The sequence below is a fragment of the Microcaecilia unicolor genome, chromosome 1 (assembly GCF_901765095.1).
Source record: "Microcaecilia unicolor chromosome 1, aMicUni1.1, whole genome shotgun sequence".
In the NCBI taxonomy this organism is placed as follows: Eukaryota; Metazoa; Chordata; class Amphibia; order Gymnophiona; family Siphonopidae; genus Microcaecilia; species Microcaecilia unicolor.
In genome coordinates, this window is record NC_044031.1 from 248,913,785 (window position 1) to 248,936,639 (window position 22,855).

At 44.2% G+C, this 22,855-nt stretch overlaps 1 protein-coding gene across 2 annotated transcripts in view; it reads right to left on the reverse strand.

Annotated features, from left to right (window-relative positions):
- TENT4A (terminal nucleotidyltransferase 4A) overlaps positions 1-22,855 on the reverse strand; it is a 145,357-nt gene that overhangs the window by 114,784 nt on the left and 7,718 nt on the right. For both annotated transcript variants that reach the window (XM_030205430.1, XM_030205420.1), the window contains exon 2: positions 15,361-15,484. In XM_030205430.1, coding sequence (XP_030061290.1) covers positions 15,361-15,484 — 124 coding nt within the window. The remainder of the gene's footprint in view (positions 1-15,360; positions 15,485-22,855) is intronic.

Sequence of the window (22,855 nt, forward strand, 5' to 3'; positions counted from 1 at the left end):
CTTCATTATATGCATGGGCATAGTTTGGCCCTTCCATTTGGGGATGGGGGGGGGGGGAGGATATGGATTAGCACATTAGCATATTCATTTGCATATATACATCTGATACATATTCGTTATGGTTATTCAACACACACCCCAGACTAAAACACTGAATATGAAGCCAGTATATCAAAACAGTGAAGAAGATTTTTGGTTTTTACTGAAATGAGCCAGCACCAAGAGAAATTTCTCTCATTATGCCTCTTTCACATTCGAAGAGTGCACTTTCCCTAGGCCTGACACCAGCACCCTCTCTGTTCACTTTCTCCCGATCCCAACTTTCTCCTTCCTTAGCAGCAACTCTCCATACCATGCAACATGGATGGAAAAAAATACCCCCGCACCCCTGCCACAAAAAAAAAAAAAGAGAACATTTTTCCTGAGGCCATCCACAAGCGGCACTCCCCCCCCCCCCCCCCCCCCCCCCACCCCTTACAACCAGCACCTTTTTTTTTTTCCTAGCCCTCCTGCCCCCTCCCCTTTTGGCATTACTTTTTTCCTCTTGGCCTCCTCAAGTTGCCAGCACTTATTCCTGGGGTAGCTCACGGCAGTCTGCTTTCTGAGGGAAGGGATAAGGTGGTACCCCTTCAAGGCACCCAAAAGAGAGGATCCTTTGAAAAACTCTGATTAGGAAGAAGGATGAGTGGATCCCCTTACTTTGAGCAGTAATCAGGCAGTTGCCTCAGGAAAAATAGAATGCAATTTATATTACCAAGCTATACAAAACAAAAAACCTGACATCAGCTATACTCAACAAAAATTATTTGAATTATGTTGCCTGGAACTCCAATATATATAAAAAAAAAAACATTAAAAAAAAAAAAGTCATCCCTGACTCTTCACTGTCACAGTGTTAAATGCAAATGTATATTCTGCATCCACAGGAGCCTTCCTCATGGTAGGTGCAAAACTGAACTACAGAATTTCCCCATAGAATTCACCAGACAAAATAAAATCTGATACTGGTTTCATCTCAGTACATAAGTATTGCCATACTGGGAAAGACCAAAGGTCCATGAGCCCAGCATCCTGTTTCCAACAGTGGCCAATCCAGGTCACAAATACCCGGCAAGATCCCAAAAATGTACAAAACATTTTATACTGCTTATCCCAGAAATAGTGGATTTTCCCCAAGTTCATTTAATAACGGTCTATGGACGTTTCCTTAACTTTTTCCAGTAACATAATCCCTCTCCAGCAGACATACTGGGCCCAATATTCACCTGATAGCAGTTAGCTGACCACTGCTGGCATTATTCCCTGATATTCAGTGCCTAGCTAACTCCATGCACCTGCATTGAATATCCAAGCAAACACAGCTTGATAAAAACAGTTTGTGTGATATTCAGCACTTAACCAGCTAGGATGAACCGGTTATCCTAGCCGCTTAACTACTTTATCCCCCTTACAACTCACCATAAAAAATATTCAAATTGTGATCACCACAAGCTTAAATCACATGGAGTTTTGTTTGCCCCAGTGTCTTTCAAATAGGGCCAGACAATTTATGAAGTAACACAAAACCCAGCAAAAAGACACTCAAAACATATACAGAAAATGTATCATAACAACAGCCCTAACCTACCTATGAAAGGATCGTGCTAAGCGCCCTAGAGCACCAATATACCTGCTACTGGGAAACTGGAACAATCTGGACTGTTATAATTTCCTACAGACATTACATGCTAGCAGAATACTTCACCTAAGTTGCACATGCAGAGCATGGACAGACCCTCGCATGATACAAAATAGGGAAGAGAGAGAGGATAGTGGAAGAATCTTCTAACATAGGACACTATTACACAGGTAGTTGCCAATAAAACCTCTTGAACAATTACCTGCGTGTTAATGTACTATGTTGGAAGATCCTTCCACTTCCCGCCCTCTTTTCCTTGTTCTACTATTCAAAGTGGTCATCTGTTCCTCCACCTCGGTGGTTTTTATCAATATACAAAATAGGGAACCACAGAAAAACTGAAATAGATATCTCCTCAAGAAAGCTAGACTCTCTAAGCAGTGCAAACACTGGTAAGAGAGAGAAACAGAAATGTATTTTCTCCTGCACTCTGAAGAACACAAAAATAGAAAGATGTACATGTCACAAAAGCAGGCACATCTCAGTCCTTTAAATAAAAATATTTTTTCTTTTCTACCTTTGTCTGAGCATTTTATTTTTCTACTTGGGCTGGTCCCAGTCTCTTTTCCGCTTTCCATGTGACAGTCTTCTCTAAATTCTCTGCCAGGTTGGCTTTTGAGCAATGGGGCCAGATGGGATACACCCAGTGGCGTTCCTAGGGGGGGCGGTGGGTGCGGTCCGCCCAGGGTGCACGCCACTGGGGGGGTGCTGCGCCCGCCTGTCCTCCGTTGTTCCATGCTTCTTCTCTGCCCCAGAACAGGTTACTTCCTGTTCCGGGGCAGAGAGAAGAAGCATGGAACAACCCCCCCCAGCGGCGTGCACCCGGCGGGGGGAGGGGGGGTTCCTTCGCAGGGGGTCCTTTCGCCGGGGGTGGGGCACATCGGCGATCCGTCCCGGGTGCCAGCCCCCCCAGGAACGCCACTGCATACACCCGAGGGTGCTTAAGATACTTGGAGAGGTTCTGGTGGCTCCGTTGACTGGTGCTTCAATACTTAAAAAGTTAAAAAGTGAGGTGAAGGAAGCTATTAGAGCTAAAGGAAAATCCTTCAGAAAATGGAAGAAGGAACCGACTGAAAATAATAAACGGCATAAAGAATGTCAAGTGAAATGCAAAGCGCTGATAAGGAAGGCTAAGAGGGACTTCGAAAAAAAGATTGGTTTGGAGGCAAAAAAACACATAGTAAAAATTTTTTTTAGGTATATTAAAATCAGGAAGTCGGCAAAAGAATCGGTTGGACCACTAGATGACCGAGCAGTAAAAGGGGCACTCAAGGAAGACAAAGCCGTAGTGGAGAGATTAAATGAATTCTTTGCTTCGGTCTTCACCAAGGAAGATTTGGGAGCGATACCGGTGCCGGAAATGGTATTTGAAGCTGGCAAGTCGGAGAAACTTAATGAATTCTCTGTAAACCTGGAGGATGTAATGGGGCAGTTCTACAAACTGAAGAGTAGCAAATCTCCTGGACTGGATGGTATTCATCCCAGAGTACTGATAGAACTGTAAAATGAGCTTGCAGAGCTATTGTTAGAAATATGTAATTTATCCTTAAAATCGAGTGTGGTACTGGAAGATTGGAGGGTGGCCAATGTAACGCTGATTTTTAAAAAAAGTTCCAGAAGAGATCTGGGAAATTATAGACCGGTGAGTCTGACGTCGGTGCCGGGCAAAATGGTAGAGACTATTAAGAACAAAATTACAGAGCATATTCAAAAGCATGGATTAATGAGACAAAGTCAACATGGATTTAGTGAAGGGGAATCTTGCCTCGCCAATCTACTACATTTCTTTGAAGGGGTGAACAAACGTGGATAAAGGTGAGCCGGTTGATATTGTGTATCTGGATTTTCAGAAGGCGTTTGACAAAGTACCTCATGAAAGACTCCAGAGGAAATTGGAGAGTCATGGGATAGGAGATAGTGTTCTATTGTGGATTAAAAACTGGTTAAAAGATAGAAAACAGAGAGTAGGGTTAAATGGTCAATATTCTCAATGGAGAAGGGTAGTTAATGGGGTTCCCCAGGTGTCTGTGCTGGGACCGCTGCTTTTTAACATATTTATAAATGACCTAGAGATGGGAGTAAATAGTGAGGTAATTAAATTTGCTGATGACACAAAGTTATTCAAAGTCGTTAAATCGCAGGAGGATTGTGAAAAATTACAAGAGGACCTTACAAGACTGGGCGTCTAAATGGCTGATGACGTTTAATGTGAGCAAGTGCAAAGTGATGCATGTGGGAAAGAGGAACCCGAATTATAGCTACATCATGCAAGGTTCCACTTTAGGAGTCACGGACCAAGAAAGGGATCTAGGTGTCGTCGTTGATGATACGTTGAAACCTTCTGCTCAGTGTGCTGCTGCAGCTAAGAAAGCAAATAGAATGTTAGGTATTATTAGGAAAGGAATGAAAAACAAAAATGAGGATGTTATAATGCCTTTGTATTGCTCCATGGTGCGACCACACCTCAAATATTGTGTTCAATTCTGGTCACTATAAATCAAAAAAATATAGTGGAATTAGAAAAGGTGAAGAAGGGCGATGAAAATGATAAAGGGGATGGAACAACTTCCCTATGAGGAAAGGCTAAAGCGGCTAGGGCTCTTCAGCTTGGAGAAAAGGCGGCTGAGAGGAGATATGATAGAGGTCTATAAAATAATGAGTGGAGTTGAACGGGTAGATGTGAAGCGTCTGTTCACGCTTTCCAAAAATACTAAGACTAGGGGGCATGCGATGAAGCTACAATGTAGTAAATTTAAAATGAATCGGAGAAAATGTTTCGTCACTCAATGTGTAATTAAACTCTGGAATTCATTGCCAGAGAATGTGGTAAAGGCGGTTAACTTAGCGGAGTTTTAAAAAGGTTTAGAAGACTTCCTAAAGGAAAATTCCATAGACTGTTATTAAATGGACTTGGGGAAAATCCACTATTTCTGGGATAAGCAGTATAAAATGTTTTGTACTTTTTTGGGATCTTGCCAGGTATTTGTGATCTGGATTGGCCACTGTTGGAAACAGGATGCTGGGATTGATGGACCTTTGGTCTTTCCTAGTATGGCAATACTTATGTACTTCCTTAGAAACTGGAGTGGTCCTGGAGAACTGACCTCAGTGGTAAGGTAATGGAAAAAATTTATTTATTTTTATTTGTAGCATTTGTATCCCACATTTTCCCACCAATTTGCAGGCTCAATGTGGCTTACATTTGCCGTAATGGCGGTTGCTATTTCTGGTTAACAGAATTACAAATGGTATTGCGTTAAGGTGCCTACATACATGGAACATTACATATATGGAATATATCATGGTATATATATACACTCATGGTCAAGAAGAATACATTATGGTATTGTATGAAGGTTCCTGAATAATATCTTGGATTATGATCTATATTAGGTCATCATTTTACATACGGTTTAGGGTGGTAGTGTTTGTCATGTGATAAGATTTCGGATTTGTATAGATCGTGTGTAGTGTTATTATTTAAGACTAGTAAAAAAGGCCCATTTCTGAAGGCAAGGAAACGGGCCCTAGGCAGGCAATTTCTCTCCCCCCCCCCCCCCCCCCCGCGCGCGCGCGCTACGGCCGCCGTTGTGGACTACCTGTGCTGACGGGGGACCCAAACCCCCGACCGCCGAAGTATTGTTGTGCCCTTCGCGTTGCTTCCTCAATCATCTTCTCTGGAAGTTCCTGTGCATGCGTCTGACGTCTGCCATGCGCGTTTGAGTCTCCTGGCTTGCGTTTTTAGTTTTTTCAGTTCTTCGTTAAACCAAGGTATTGAGTTGTGTCTTCGTGTGGTTCTTGTTTGTAGTGGTGCAATTTCATCTAGTATGTTCCTGCATCTGTCGTCCCAATTTTGGAGGTAGTGTTTGGAATCTGTCTGTGCTATCCATTCGTTTTTGTAGATTTGTTGCCAGAATGTAGCAGGATCAATCTGTCCTCTAGTGGTGTAGGTTGTGCATTCTTGCTTGGGGTGCATGTCTTTTTTCCGCCATTGCAGGGCTACGTTTAATTTATGGTGGTCTGGCCATGTATCTATTAGTATAAAATTTGAGTCTAAGGATAGTTTGTATGTGATGAGGTCAATTGTATGTCCTTTGACATGTGTAGCTTGCATATTAGGCAAGTTAAGGTCCTATAGTTGTAGGAAGTCCTTGCAATCATGTTCATTTGTTGCATTAGAGTCTTCCAGGTGAAGGTTTATGTCCCCTATTATTTTTTTTGTTATTTTTGTTACATTTGTACCCCACGCTTTCCCACTCATGGCAGGCTCAATGCGGCTTACATGGGGCAATGGAGGGTTAAGTGACTTGCCCAGAGTCACAAGGAACTGCCTGTGCCTGAAGTGGGAATCGAACTCAGTTCCTCAGGACCAAAGTCCACCACCCTAACCACTAGGCCACTCCTAGTGTAGATTGGAGTTGTGTACACATGATACTAAAGCACAGGATTGTGAGATTTCTCAAACTGAATAGAATGCATGACCTGAGGAAGCGCGGCTTCACTAGTGGCAGGTCATGTCAGACGAATCTGACTTCTTCGACTGGGTGACCAAACAGCTGGATGTGGGAGGGGCGCATAATGTGGTATACTTGGATTTCAGTAAAGCCTTTGACATGGTTCCACACAGGCGACTATAAACTGAGTGCCCTCGGTATGGGACCTAGAGTAACTGATTGGGTTAAAAATTGGTTGAATGGAAGCAGACAGAGGGTAGTGCTAAATGGAGCTTGCTCTGAAGAAAGGGCTGTTGTCAGTGAAGTACCGCAGGGATCGGTCCTTGAGCCAGCTCTTTTTAATGTCTTTGTCTGATAAGGTTTGCGGACGATACCAAGCTCTGCAACAGGATGGACACCCTGGAGGGTGTGAATGACATGAGGAAGGACCTAGTGAAGCTGAAGGAATGGACCGATATTTGGCAACTAAAATTTAATGCTAAAAAATGCAGGGTCATGCACTTGTTTCACAAGAATCCGAGGGAATGGTACAGTATAGGGGGTGAAGTGCATCAGTGTACGAAGGAAGAGCGGGACTTCGGGGGGATTGTGTCCGATGACTTTAAAGCTTCCAAACAGGTAGAAAAAAGTGATGGTCAAAGCCAGAAGGATGCTTGGGTGCATAAAAAGAGGGATGACCAGCAGGAAAAAGAAGTTGATAGTGCCATTGTATAAAGTCTCTGGTGAGACCCCATTTAGAGTACTGTGGGCAGTTCTGGAAACCACACCTATGAAAAGATATAAACAGGATGGAGTTGGTCCAGAGGGCTGCTACAAAATTAGTAAGCGGTCTTGAAAACAAAAAATATAGGGACAGGTTTATGAACTTCAACATGTATACGCTGGAAGACAGGAAGGAGAAGGGAGATACGATAGAGACGTTTAAATATCTCGAGCATTAATGTACAGGAAGTGAGCCTTTTTCAACTGAAGGAAAGCTCTGGAACGAGGGGGTATATGATAAAGTTAAGAGGGAATAGGCTTAGGAGTAATCTAAGAAAGTATTTCACAGAAAGGGTGGTGGAAGCGTGGAATGGCCTCCTGGTGGAGGTTGTGGAGTCAAGGACTGTGTCAGAATTTAAAAAGGCATGGGATAAGCACTTGGAATCGCTCAGGAAGAGTTAGGGGTTACAGAGGATGGGCAGACTGGATGGGCCATTTGGCCTTTATTTCCCGTAATGTTTCTATGTTTCTCTCTCCTCTTCTTCTTTTCCTTTTCTACATCTAGCACTGATCTTTCAATTTCATGTTTTTCCCCTTTTTCTCTTCTGTATTTATCCCCTTTTCTCTCACCTTTTAATCTTTGGTCTCAGTTTCACTTCTCATCTGCCTACTAGCTTTTACCATTGCCCTCTCATTCCCTCTCCAGCATGCCCATTGCTCCCTCTCTCACTTATCCAGTCTCCTAAACCTCTTTCCCCATCTTTCATCCACTTCCTTAGCCTCCGCTCCCATCCTCTTAACCCTCATCTACCCTCCACTGGATCTCATAACCTTATCAGTTCCCAGCTCCATCCGTCTCTTCTTCATTCCCTTGTCTCCAAAGTCATTCTTATCCCTTACCTTATACCCTATGTCCAATAGCATCTCATCTTTTTAACATTCCCACCATCACTCAACCCCTTCAGATAGTCATATCTCTCCAATACCCCCCATCCCTTTTCAGTGCCTCTCATCCTCTCTCCAGTCTTCCATGTCATTCACATTATGTCTCAACCTTTCCCCATGGCATCCCCTTTCCTTGCCTCTCTTCTAATATCCCTCATTTGAAACCCTCACTCATTCTCCCATCAATACATCCCCACTCATATCTAAAATTGCCAAGTATTCATTATCCCCTCAAATTCCCACTCCATCTCTCCTACCATAATTTCCTACTCTGTTCCCCTTCTCCCTCCTTCCCATTCACCCACATCCCCTAGCCCGATCCATCTTCTGCTTTGTTCCCTTCCCCTTAGTCCCATCTCCTACTCCAGTCCCAACACATCTTAGCCTCATCTTCTCTGTTCCACTCCCCTATATCCATATCCCCAAGCCCCCTCCAGCCCCTCCTGCTCCTTTCCCCTCCTCATCCATATTTTGCTCCTTCCCTCAGCCCCCCCACACCCCCTTCACACCCATCTTCTGCTCCATCTTCCCTCCCCCACCACATCCCAACCATTTTTCACTTCTTTCTTCCTCTCCCATCCCATCCATCTTCTGCTCCTTCTCGCCTCCCCCAGTCCAATCTATCTTCTACTTTCTAATACCTCCTATTTGACTTTTTTCTTTCTTCGTGTCCACCGTCATTCCCTCTCTGTCCTGAACAGCACCTCCTCTCTGTGTCCCTCCCCTCCTATAAGTTATGGTGTCGATCTCCCACTCTCCCTTCCCACAAGGTTCGATGTCGCCCGCACTCCATACAAAGTCCAGTGTCGCCCCGCCCTCCCTCCCTACAAGTTCCGGTGTCACTTTCCCCTCCCTCCCCCGCCGCCACAGGGTCCAGTGTTACTCTCTCTCCCTCCCCCCTTGCAAGCTCTGGTGTTGCTCTCTTTCCCCTTCCCTGCCCTCCAGCTGCAGTCTTTCCATCTTCCAGGCCACAAGCAGATCTACCAATGGACTGATGAGACAAAGTCAGCACGGATTTAGTGAAGGGAAGTCTTGCCTCACCAATCTAATGCATTTTTTTGAGGGGGTAAGCAAACATGTGGACAATGGGGAGCCGGTTGATATTGTATATCTGGATTTTCAGAAGGCGTTTGACAAAGTGCCGCACGAAAGACTCCTGAAGAAATTGCAGAGTCATGGAATCGGAGGTAGGGTATTATTATGGATTAAGAACTGGTTGAAAGATAGGAAGCAGAGAGTAGGATTGCGTGGCCAGTATTCTCAGTGGAGGAGGGTAGTTAGTGGGGTCCCGCAGGGGTCTGTGCTGGGTCCGTTGCTTTTTAATGTATTTATAAATGACCTAGAGATGGGAATAACTAGTGAGGTAATTAAATTCGCCGATGACACAAAATTATTCAGGGTCGTCAAGTCGCAGGAGGAATGTGAACGATTACAGGAGGACCTTGCGAGACTGGGAGAATGGGCGTGCAAGTGGCAGATGAAGTTCAATGTTGACAAGTGCAAAGTGATGCATGTGGGTAAGAGGAACCCGAATTATAGCTACGTCTTGCAAGGTTCCGCGTTAGGAGTTACGGATCAAGAAAGGGATCTGGGTGTCGTCGTCGATGATACGCTGAAACCTTCTGCTCAGTGTGCTGCTGCGGCTAGGAAAGCGAATAGAATGTTGGGTGTTATTAGGAAGGGTATGGAGTCCAGGTGTGCGGATGTTATAATGCCGTTGTATCGCTCCATGGTGCGACCGCACCTGGAGTATTGTGTTCAGTACTGGTCTCCGTATCTCAAAAAAGATATAGTAGAATTGGAAAAGGTACAGCGAAGGGCGACGAAAATGATAGTGGGGATGGGACGACTTTCCTATGAAGAGAGGCTGAGAAGGCTAGGGCTTTTCAGCTTGGAGAAGAGACGGCTGAGGGGAGATATGATAGAAGTGTATAAAATAATGAGTGGAATGGATCGGGTGGATGTGAAGCGACTGTTCACGCTATCCAAAAATACTAGGACTAGAGGGCATGAGTTGAAGCTACAGTGTGGTAAATTTAAAACGAATCGGAGAAAATTTTTCTTCACCCAACGTGTAATTAGACTCTGGAATTCGTTGCCGGAGAACGTGGTACGGGCGGTTAGCTTGACGGAGTTTAAAAAGGGGTTAGATAGATTCCTAAAGGACAAGTCCATAGACCGCTATTAAATGGACTTGGAAAAATTCCGCATTTTTAGGTATAACTTGTCTGGAATGTTTTTACGTTTGGGGAGCGTGCCAGGTGCCCTTGACCTGGATTGGCCACTGTCGGTGACAGGATGCTGGGCTAGATGGACCTTTGGTCTTTCCCAGTATGGCACTACTTATGTACTTATGTACTAATGTAAGCATGCTGCCTTTGCCTGGCCCGGAAGCCTTCTCTCTGCAAGCAACCCACCTATGCGGAAACAGGAAGTACCAACAGAGAGAAGCCTTCCGGGCAGGGAAAAGGCAGCGTGTTTACATTGCTAACACTGCCAGTGGCCCAAAAAATGGAAAGGCTCCAGCAGAAGCAGAGTGAAGAGAGAAGGAGCGACACCGGACCTTGCAGGGAGGGGGTTAGAAGACGAGAGGGAGATGTCAAATAAAGAAAAAGGGGAGAAGCTGGATAAAGAAAATGAAAGATTGCACTTTTTTTTTTTTTTAAACAAAGGCAGGAGACACACAGCTGGAGCCAGACAACAGAGGCACATAGCTCAGAAAAAAGAGAGAGGATGCCGGGGGGGGGGGATCTGCCACCTCCAGGTGTACCCACAAAATCCCAAGAGAAAACCTCAATAGGGCCCAGGGGACTGGCTAGGAGCCAGATCAATCCAGAGCTTCATGGCTATGACCCTCCACCTGCTACATAGAAAGAATACCGAGGTTAGCTCGGCTGCACATGACCACATATAGTAAACCTCTGAAGTTCTATCTCCACCTGCAGGTAGAGAGACATGTCTGGACTGATCTGTGGGACTCTATGGAAATTGTTCCTTTTAAGATAACATTTAAGGATGATAAATGGATAGAGAGTATTTAGAAACAGTTTTTGGACAGGGTAAGAGTATGCATTGGCCTTAATAAACTGACTCTTCCAAAGGACAAAGAGGGTCTGAGCACTACATTCAGCTGTACAATGTAGCAGCGCTTATGCACTGGGTTCATGAATTGTAGTGGGATGCCAAAGTCTCTTTCTCCCAATATTCATGGTGTCCTGACTAGTGGTTTTGACTCCTTAACCTCATTTCATAGAACTAGTGGTGGCAAACTACAGCATCTCTTTTTTTTTTTTTTCTCCTCTCCACAGGGCGTGGTTTTGTGGAGACCGCTTTGGAAACTGTCACCAAAACTTCCCCTTCTTTGGTTTTGACTGAGAATTTTGAACCGGGTCTTGGTCTGGGGGGCTTTCAGGTTTGGAAGTTGCATGGCTGTGCAGGTTAGGAGATATTCTACAGTTGGGATCGGAGACCATTCCCGCTTTTGACCAAACTAAGCGCAAGTGGAATCTTCTTTGTAAACATTTTTTTCTTATATTTGCAAGTGCGTAATTATTTTTGTGTGTTACAGAACAAACAGGAGGGGGAAGGAGACAAGAGCAGAGAAACTGGATGAAGATTTCTTATATTTACTGAAAAAATTCAAGGAAAAAATGGTCTCACCTGATCATTTTCTTTCCTTTAGTCACAGCAGATGAATTCAAAGACTTGTGGGTTGTGACCATCTGCCAAGAAGTGGAGATACAGCACAAAAGAAACTGAGCTCTGTCTTAAAGGACAGAATGCTCCTTAGTCAGTATGTCACAAAGCAGAATATAATTAGAATAGCAACAATTCTCCTTCCTCACAGCGCACAAAACAAAAGTGAATATCAACTCAATATATCAACAAATCCAGCACCCTAAACAGGGAAACAGTTTCTCCAGCCAGCTAAAGAAAGAATGAAAAAGGCAAAGTGTGAGATCCTGGATTCATCCATTGTGATTAAAGGAATTAAAATGATCAATAAAGACAACTTTTTCTTCCTTACCAGCAGCAGATGAATCTAGAGACTTCTAAGATGTAGCAAAGCAGTCCTCAGGTAGAGCAGGAAGCAGAAACCCATGCAAGAACATACACAAAAGACGTATCGGGGGTCAAAACGCCCAAACGATAGTGCCTGGCAAAGGTATGCAAAGAGAACCACGTAGTTGATCTGCAGATCTCACCCAGAGCGTATGCCCAAGATCCCACCCAGGACACTGACACAGCTCAAGTAGAATGGGCTTGGAGAGAGGGTCCTTTCCTGAAAGATGCAAAAAACAGAATAAACAAGTCTTCGCAAAACCGTAAACAGGAAACAAAAGAACAGCGAAGATGACCAAAAATATAATAGACGACGCTTGTTCAAGCCTCCTGAAATCTATTACTGTAAAATCTCAGTATCTTGATGTATAACCTCAGCACATCAATACGCCCTGAAGTCTCTTTATATTTCTGAAATGTCCTTTAATGAATAATAGTTTACTCACAAGTCAGAAGAGGTGCCTCTTAGCACAGAGCCTTCGTATTCTGAAAGCTGCCTCACTGGATGGAATCAGAGACCTGAGGAAAAGGGCAGTTCTATTGCTGAGGTAGAAAAGCAGTTACACAGGCAGAGCAGCTCACAGATGGGAGATTGAAAATGCAATATCTCATTGGCAAGATATGTATGGAGGTAAAAAACCAAGTTCTCTCCAGGGAGTCTATGAGGACAAGTGCTGACAGAAATAAGATGGAGACAGCTACCCAGTCAGCCAGAGAGTGAAACCTGGACAGGAGAGGGGGGGGGGGGGCTCCCTCAAGCCCACAGAACAAGATGCCAAGAAGACCAATGAGAACAGAGCCTGTAGTTGTTTTATAGCGTCGCTAAAAGCAGATTCTTGGAACTCTACCTTAGAGGCAGAAAAAGAAGCAAAGTTTCGTCTTCCTTTTTTTTTTTTTTAAACAACCTTCTTCACTAGTGACAGGATTAAATAAAGGTTTACCTCAGAGGCAGAAATTCAGATATACCTATCACCACAGAAGAGAAGAACCCCCACAGAGGAGACAAATTACTCCATGCCACAATCAACCATCACCGTGCTATAAAGACAGCCAGGGAACGAAAGGGAACCAGGGTCATTGGATATCACCCTAGCTGGCCGATGAGGAGCTTGGGAACACTGAGTATCATCTAATACTAGCCCCAATACGGATACCAGCACACCCCTGGCTCTACTGTCAGCAGAAGAATCTGGGACAGGAGCTACCAGCCAGCAATCCAGAGCAGCTGCACAATCCATCCACCATCCGCTTGGAGACAGAGAAAATACTAAACATTCCAGGCTGCACGATACCCTTAAGGGGCGGTTTACTTGGAACTATTTTCTCTGTCTCCTTCCGCTGGTAGATGGACACAACCCATTAGTCTGGACTGGTCTGGTATAGATGACAAGGAATGGTCAGTATTCTCAATGGAGAAAGGTAAATAGTGGAGTTCCCCAGGAGTGTGTGCTGGAACCACTGCTTTTTAACATATTTATAAATGATCTAAAGATGGGAGTAACTAGTGAGGTAATTAAATTTTCTGACGACACAAAGTTATTCAAAGTTGTTAAATTGTGAGATGATTGCGAAAAATTACAAAAGGACCTTACGAGACTGGGAAACTGGGCATCTAATTGGCAGATGATGTTTAATGTGAGCAAGTGCAAAGTGATGCATGTGGGAAAGAGAAACCCAAATTATAGCTACGTAATGCAAGGTTCCACATTAGGAGTCAATAATACCTTGAAACCCTCTGCTCAGTGTGCAGCGGCGGCTAAGAAAGGAAATAGAAAGTTAGGTATTATTAGAAAAGGAAAACAAAAATGAGGATGTTATGCCTTTGTATCCCTCCATGGTGCAACCACACCTCGAATATTGTATTCAATTCTGGTCACCATATCTCAAAAGAAATATAGTGGAATTACAAAAGGTACTTGGGCGATGAAAATGATACAGGGGATGGGACGACTTCCCTATGAGGAAAGGCTAAAGCAGCTAGGGCTCTTCAGCTTGGAGAAAAGATGGCTGAGGGGAAATATAATGAGTGGAGTGGAACGGGTAGACGTGAATCTCCGGTTTACTCTTCCCAAAAATACTAGGACTAGGGGTTTGCGATGAAGCTACAAAGTAGTAAATTTAAAATGAATGGGAGAAAATATTTCTTCACTGAATGCGTAATTAAACTCTGGAATTTGTTGCCAGAGAATGTGGTAAGCAATTAGCTTAGAAGGTTTTAAAAAAGGTTGGATGGCTTCCTAAAAGTCCACAGACCATTATTAAAATGGACTTGAGGGAAGATCACTGCTTTAGGATAAGCAGCATAACATGTATTTAACTGTTTTGTGATCTTGCCAGGTACTTGTCATCTGGATTGGCTACTACTGGAAATAGGATGTTGGTCTTGATGGACCTTTGGTCTGTCCCTGTATGGCAATACTTATGTAATTATGAGCTTTATTTGGTTAAATTTCCCATATGGAAACAGCAAAATAAATAAATAAATAAATAAATAAATAAATAAATATGTGTGTGTGTGTGTGTGTGTGTGTGTGTGTGTGTGTTTGTGTATATATATATATAATTTTTTTTACACCAGAAACTTAAGAAGTTTTTCTTAATTCTAATATATCCAACACCTCCTAGGACAACTTGCCAAATTTCAACATCTACGTGTTAAATCAATATTGGAGTTCGACTTCCTTGTTTTTCTTCCTTAGTTAACATTTCATGGAATTGTGAATTGCCACCCTATATTTTCTTTCTTCTAGTGGACTTGCAACACAAAAGTTAAGGTTATTTTTTCCCTTTTTATACTGAATAATGTATTCTTGTGCTAATAATGGATTTCTGTTGCAAGAGTGTAATATCTTGGAACGTATATTTAAAAATTCTTATAAATAAAAATGAAAAGGAATGTCAATCTGTATGATAGGAAAGAAAAAGTAAGTGAAATACAGTAATTTGAGAAAAAACAACAACAAAAGTACGCCTATAGATTGCCACAGTGAACAGAATAGGCAGGCTTAATCATCTATTCTCTAGATATTGATTTGAACATGCATGATTTGACTGAGAAAGAATGGAGAGTATGAGTGAGAGTGAACAAGAGACAAAGACCAGTGGGGTCCCAAGCCACGATACAGGAAACAGACGATTGCTTCATATACTGTATCAAGGGGTGCTGTCACACAACTGACAGCGTGCTTTGGGAAGGAAGAATGCTGGCTTCTTCCAGAGATCTGCAGGTATATTTAAAGGGACTGTTTACTTTAGTTTCTCTGACTACAGACACAGCCTTAGTAAATCAGTTTGTAAAAGAGCTGCTGCTGCTGATCTTGGAGGGGATGGCCTACCTCTCCACATTGGAACCTGACTGAAGACAATGTTTGAAGAATGAGAGAAACGAGCGAGATGTCAACTGTTGGCTACCAGGTTTTGTCGAGGCCTACTCTAAGTAAACCTGAGAATTTACAAAACACAAGTAGCATTGGACAATCCAAATTAAAAGCTTTATTTATGAAACAAAAGCAAACTTACGTCAGCTGAGGGCCAGAGATCTTTTATCACCATTTCTATTCTCTGAACCACATCTCTTCGCATTGCTGCTTCTTCAGGGCGTGGAGATATGAATTTGTAAAAATCATGTATTTCTTCATGTAGCCTAAAAAAATAAGCATAACTTTATCTTGGAATAATATTACATCTTTTGGGCCCGGCACATAATAGTTCAAAGGTTAAGACAAAACTAAAGGGGTACCTGAAAAAAAAGTTGCCCGTCACCCCTTCCCCCAGATGTTATTTAAAGCTTTTGATATAATTATAGCTAGAATAACCTAAAATATTTAGCCACTAAAGAAATGAAAGCACCTATATTTAAAGGGTTAGGAGAGAGAAACACGTAGTATTTACAAATCAAGATTACTCCCTACCCCCTCTTTTTTTTTTTTTTTTTTATCTCCCTACTCCTCTCTTGCTTTTTTAAATCTCCCTGTAGTGTTTTGATAGACACTGATGAACATATCAGTCAAGATTATACTGTGCCAGATACAGATAAATTAGTAAAGGGTCCTAAAAATGTATTAATTTTTTTTTTCTTTTAATCAACACTGTTTTGGCTTCTAGAGCGTAAACAGTTAAAAAAAAAAATCAAACAGCAAGTTGTAAAGGCCAATATTAACCATGGGAAAAAAAACAAAACTATATAAGTTATAAAGTATAACAAAGATCACTGAAGAATGAAGGGTTGAATTCTGAGGAAGTTACAAGCCAATAACTAATTAGCCATTAGTGGTCAAACTTGGTGGTTAATGTCCAAGTATTTGATTTTTTTCAAGGACTGTATTATGGAAAGATACTGTCCTGAGAGCAGTGGCAGATCAGGTACTGCTTTAATAGATGGTTTCCTTATATGCAGATTAGCAGTTTTGGACTGCATTCCATCCTAACAGTTTAGAGTAGCAGTACACACAAATTTGTGCCTCCTTGTGACTCTGGTTAAATCACTTAACCCTCCATTGCCCCAGGTAAACAATAAGCACATATTATATATACGCAGATTACTTCAATGGATTATATGCGGGATGTAAAATACAGCTTATGAAGAAACTCCAGACAGCCCAAAACACAGCTGCCAGGCTGATATTCGATAAAACTCAATTCGATAGCACTAAACCTCTCCGATTAAAATTGCACTGGCTCCCAATCAAGGAATGCATTACCTTCAAAATCTGCTCTTTGATCCACAAGATTGTCTACGGTGATGCTCCAGGTTATATGATTGACTTGATAGATCTTCTGACCAGAAATAGAACCAGAGCGTCACATACTTATTTAAACCTCCATAATCCAAGCTGCATTGGACTCAGATACAAATCAATCTATGCATCCAATTTTTCTTGCTTAGTAGCATAGTAAATGACGGCAGATAAAGACCTGAATGGTCCATCTAGTCTGCTCAACAGTCGCACTCATTCATGATTAAATCTACAATCAATGTGATAGTATATACTTTGGCATTTCTGGGACATAGACCGTAGAAGTCTGCCCGGCTCTGTCCTTGTTTCACCTACTGGAGATGCCGTCAAAACTCACTCCAGCCTATCCAAATCCATCTTGTCATTTGCGGGACCCAGACCAAAAATGTATGCCCAGCATCGTCCTTGTTTCCAGCTACTGAAGTTGCTATTGAAGCCCTTTCCAACTTATCCTAAACTGGATTGCCATATACACAGACAGACCTACAAAGTCTGCCTGGCACTGGCCTTAGTTCTTCACAGACTAAGTAGCCATTCAAGTGTGACTCACACATCCACCCCCTACAGCCATTTAAGCGTTGTTTGTTTGTTTTTTTTATTTATTTTTGTTTTCTACCATCTATTTTCTAAATTGGGTTCCTCTGTGTCCATCCCACACCTTTTTGAATTCCATCACTGTTTTTGTCTCTACCACGTCCCTTGGGAGGGCATTCCAGGCATACCACCCTCTCTGTGATAAAGAATTTCCTTATTCATAAGTCTACCACCCCACAACCTCAGCTCATGTCCTCTAGTTTTACCATTTCCCCTTCTCTGGAAAAGATTTGCTTCAATATTAATACCTTTAAAGTATTTAAATGTGTATCATATCTCCCCTGTCCCTTCTTTCCTCTAGGCTATACATATTCAGGTCTTCCAGTCTCTTCTCATATGTCTTATAGTGCTGGCCCCATATTACTTTCATGGCCTTCCACTGGACCATTTTGTCTTTTTATATCCTTAGCAAGATTTGGTCTCCTAAACAAAACGACTAGGGGACACACAATGAATTTACATGGTAATACTTTTAAAACAAACAGGAGGAAATATTTTTACATTCAACAAATAGTTAAGCTTTGGAACTCATTACCAGAGGATGTGGTAACAGTTAACATATCTGGTTTTAAAGGTTTGAACAAATTACTGGAGGAATAGTCCATAACCTGCAAACAAGATAGAAATGGGAAAGCCACTGCTGTCCCTGTGATAAGTAGCACAAAATCTTGCTACTACAGTATTTGGGATTATTCCAGGTACTTGTGACCTGAATTAGCCACTGCTGGAAGGATACTGGGTTAGAAGTTCTGACCCAGTATGGTTATTCTTATGACCATTTTAGTAGCCAACATTTGAACTGACTCCATTTTGTTTATATCTTTTGAAGGTGCAGTCTCCAGAATTCTCTCACCGGAGTCTTATACAGGGACATCTCCTCCTCTTTTTTTCCTATTGACTATTCCTCTCCCAATGCACCAAAGCCTCCTCCAAGCTTTCATCATCATCATCATCTTTTCAACCCATTTGGCCACCTTAAGATCACTTACTGGTTGGTTTAGCAGCTACAATTTGCGGATGGTGTGCAATACAGCAGTATGGATGACTGCGGAGAGGAGAGAAACAGGGGCTTCCTTAAGGAGACAGTTACCCCATTAAGGAGTCCAACATTAAATTTCATGCAGAATCATACTGAAAGCCAAAGTTCTGATGTTGGTATTTTAGGGTCTGCAGATGCATATTTACAAGTTTTTGAGAATTTAAATGGGGCTGTTTGCCTGCACAAATGGCTCATCTGTATTTGACTATTACCTTCTGACCATGCTGACAAAAGAGTGGGCAAGATGTGCAGCTCTCTCTCTGAGCCATTACGTATGGGTTGTGTCCATCAACCAGCAGGGGGAGATAGAGAGCACTCAACTTTTCACAGTGCCTCATTGCCAGCCAGCTCCACTGCCTCTTCAGTATTTGAAGCTTCCAAAACAGTATGGCAAACCGCAATGGGAATAACATGAACTTTCCTCACAGCGAACGATGGCCCCTTAACATGGGCATGAACTCAAAAGGAGGGAATGAACACATCCTCCTGGAGGGAATAAACTCATCCTCCAAAACATAAACTGAAGGGAATGGACTCATCCTCCTATAAGTGAACGTGAATCCTGAAGACTGTTTTCCAACTTTCTCCCAAGGAAGGAACTTCAGGAAACAAGAACAGAACCTGAAACAGATTCACAGCATACACACAATCATACAGGGAGGGCTCATGGCTTCATCTGCTATGAATAAAGGAAAGAAAATTACCAAGGTAAGAACCTAATTTTCCCTTCCTTGTCATCAAGCAGATGAAGCCATTACGTATGGAATGTAACAAAGCAATCCCTATATAGGGTGGGAACAGGTCACACCATGCGCTAGCACTTGTGCTCCAAAACGCGCATCCCTCCTAGCAGCCACATCCAGCCTGTAATGTCGGGCAAAAGAGAGCTTAGAAGCCCATGTTGCTGCACTGTGTATCTCTTGACGAGAGAGTGCTCCAGTTTCAGCCCAAGAGGAAGAAAATCGCTCTGGTAGAACGCGCCTTAAAGGCTACAGGCGGAGACCGGCTGGCAAGCAGATAAGCTGAAAGATAGTTTCTTTGAGCCAGCGGGCAATAGTGGCTTTAGACGCTGGAGACCCTCTGCAAGGACCTGATAGCAAAACAAACAGATGATCACAGATCCTGAAAGAGATGGTAACTCGCAGATACTGCAGCAGAGTCCTGCGCACATCCAACAGGTGCAACTGCCCAAAAGATTCTGGAAACTCCTCCTTATCAAAGGAGGGCAAGAAAATAGGCTGGTTTAGGTGAAACGCTGAAACCACCTTAGGCATGAAGGAAGGCACGGTCCGAACTGTGACCCCAGACTCTGAGAATTGCAAAAATGGGTCTCTACAGTACAGCGCCTGGAGCTCTGACACCCGTCTCGCCGAAGTAATGGCCACAAGAAAAACGGCCTTTAGTGTCAAATCTTTCTCAGATGCTCACTGAAGCGGCTCAAAAGGAGAAGCCTGCATGGCCTTCAAAACTAGCCCCAGGTTCCAAGCTGGACAGGGTGCTCGCACGGAAGGCCGGAGCACCCCACTAAGAAACCACATCTGGATGAGCAGCTAAAGACACACCTTCAATCTTACCAAGAAGGGAGGCCAACGCTGCCACTTGCACCCGCAGGGAATTATAGGCCAAGCCTATTTGTACAGCATCCTGCAAAAAGTCCAGAATCGGCGAGACAGGAGCCCGCATGGGTGTGATCGCTTTTGAAGCACACCAAGACTCAAACTGGCGCCAAATCCTGGCATAAGCCACGGACGTGGAACGCTTGCGGGCCTGCAGGAGAGTGGAAATGACTGTGTTTGAATAGCCTTTGTCCCTCAATTGCGCCCTCTCAATTGCCATGCCATAAGACCAAAGCGGCAGGCGTCCTCCATGGCTACCGGGCCCTGTGACAACAGGTTCGGTACCAGAGGTAAAGGAAGGGGAGCCTCCACTAGCATCTGTCGGAGGTCCGCATACCAAGGCCTCCTGGCCCAAACTGGAGCGATGAGCACCACTTCTCCTGGGTGCAGCCGAATCCGCAGGAGCACGCACCCTATCAAGGGCCACGGAGGGAACACATATAGTAGGCCCGGAGGCCAGGGCTGAGTCAAGGCATCCAACCCTGCTGAGCGAGAATCTCGCCATCTGCTCAAGAAGTACGGGACTTTGGCATTTGAACTTGTCGCCATAAGATCCATCACGGGCTTGCCCCATTTGGCACATATCTGCAGGAATACTTCGTCTGCTAGTTCCCATTCTGCTGGATCGATCTGATGCCTGCTTAGATAATCGGCTTGCACGTTGCTCTGACCTGCAATGTGAGCTGCCGACAGAAACTGAAGATGCAGCTCGGCCCAGTGGCAAATCTGTTCGGCCTGCGCGGCCAGTGCTCTGCACTGAGTGCCGCCTTGTCGATTTATGTAGGCCACTGCTGTCGTGTTGTCTGACATCACTCTGACAGCCAATCCTTCCAGGGTCACGTGAAAGGCCAGAAGCGCCTGAAACACTGCTTTCAACTCCAGGCAGTTGATGGACCACTCCGACTCCTCGGGTGTCCATAGACCCTGGGGGCATGCTTCCCCTTGCAATGTGCGCCCCAGCCCTTCAGGCTGGCATCTGTCATTACTAGACACCAATCGGGGAGCGCCAGCGGCATTCCTCGCCGCAGCATGCTGTCTGAGAGCGACCACTCCATGCTGAGTCGGGCCGCAGGGAGCCAAGAAAGTCTGCATTGATAATCCTGAGAAACTGGAGACCATCTTTGAAGTAGGGAATACTGTAGAGGTCTCAGGTACGCTCTCGCCCAGGGCATCTCTTCCAATATGGCTGTCATCGATCCCAGCAGCTGAACAATGTCCCAAGCTCGCGGGCGGGGCATCCTCAGGAGCAGACGAACCCGATTCTGAAGCTTGCACCACCTTAGCTCGGGTAGGTATACATAGCCCGAGTCTGTGTCGAACCTGGCCCCAAATATTCTAGAGATTGTGAGGGGGTCAGGTGACTTTGGCCATATTGACGACCCAGCCTAGAGATTGAAGTACTGAGACCACTCTGGCTGTAGCTTGATAGCTCTCTGTTACAGAGTCTGCTCTGATGAGCCAGTCGTCTAGGTACGAGTGAACCCTGATACCTTCTCGCCTGAGCAAAGCAGCTACTACCACCATTACCTTTGAAAAGATTTGGGGAGCTGTGGGGAGGCCAAAAGGCAAGGCCCAGAACTGGAAATGTTTTCCCAACACAGCAAACCTCAGAAACGTCTGGTGCGGGGGCCAAATTGGCATGTGCAAGTAAGCTTCTTTCAGGTCTAGAGACGTGAGAAACTCTCCTGGCTGTACCGCAGCAATGACGGAGCGCAGGGTTTCCATGCGGAAATGCCGCACTCTCAGGGACTTGTTTAATTCTTTTAAGTCCATTGATGCAGAGAACTTGGACTGGTTGAACTCTCAACAACATCTCGAAAGCTAGGAGCGCCAACCAAAATGCCCAAAGTTCCATGAGATTGAACTGCAACCTGGACTCCGAGGGGGACCAACTGCCCTGAGCTGAGTGGCTGAGAACCACACGCCACTCCGACGCGGCGAGAGGCATGCCTTGAGTCAGTATCTGACCTGAGCCAACACCGCAGAGCAAAAGAAGCTCGCAGTGTCCAGGGAAAACGAATCAAAGAACCTTGGAAAGGAAAGACCAACGGCTGAGTAGATACCATTGCAAAGGCTGCATGTGGCTCCAGGCCCAAGGAACGACCCTTGAACATAGTCCAACGCTGTTGGAGCCTTCAGCCGAATGAGGGAAGAAACCTGGCACAGCTTCGCCCGTTGCTGTTCCGGAAGAAAAACTCCGCCCTGACGAGTATCAGTCGTACTACCAGGTACACCATAGACAGATGGTGTAGCAGCTTATGTCTGTAGTACCACTGCATGCTACAAAAAGCAAACTACAGTGGGTCGTGAAGCCGCACCCCTAGAGCTCAGTGCTTACTCTCAGCTGATTGCAACCACTATTAAGCTATCTCTACACTGAAGTAGCTCCTGGCCTACTCCTCATGAAATTTAGGTACCCCATAAGAAACAATTAGAGGTACCGGGAACGCTGCAGTACCAGGCAGCTGAGGCTAATATGTAAAAGTGTGGCCAGTATCAGTGTGCTAAGAGAGAGAGAGAAGAGCAAAATTTAAAACTGAAGAGTTCTGAAAACTGTTCCAGTCATGTAAGAACTACTTGGCCAAGCAAGCCATAAGAGATAATGAAATAAAATATGCCCCACTGGAAATCTAGCTGAGCCCACAGTATCTAATAGGATGGAAAAACCAGCCTTGAACCTATAACCTTCAGGCTGAAAGGCCAGCAGCTCTCCTCAATAAAACTAGATTGATGTAACCAATACCCACAGAGCAAATGCCACCAGGGGAGCCCAGAGGGTGCAGGGTTACCAAGGAAACAAGGTAAACCCGAGAGGCCTGCACTAGCCTCAAAAAGGAACATTTCACACAAACATCTAGTCAACAGCCTTAAGCCTGACTACTAAAAACTGTACTGCCATGTCTGAGAAAGAAGAAGAGTGGAAGAGTGAAAACCTAGGGTAGGATCCCTAATCCTGATCCCTTCCTCCCTTCCATTAAAGATGTACACACCTCCTGAACCTCCTCAAGGAGGGTCCAGAAATAGTCTTA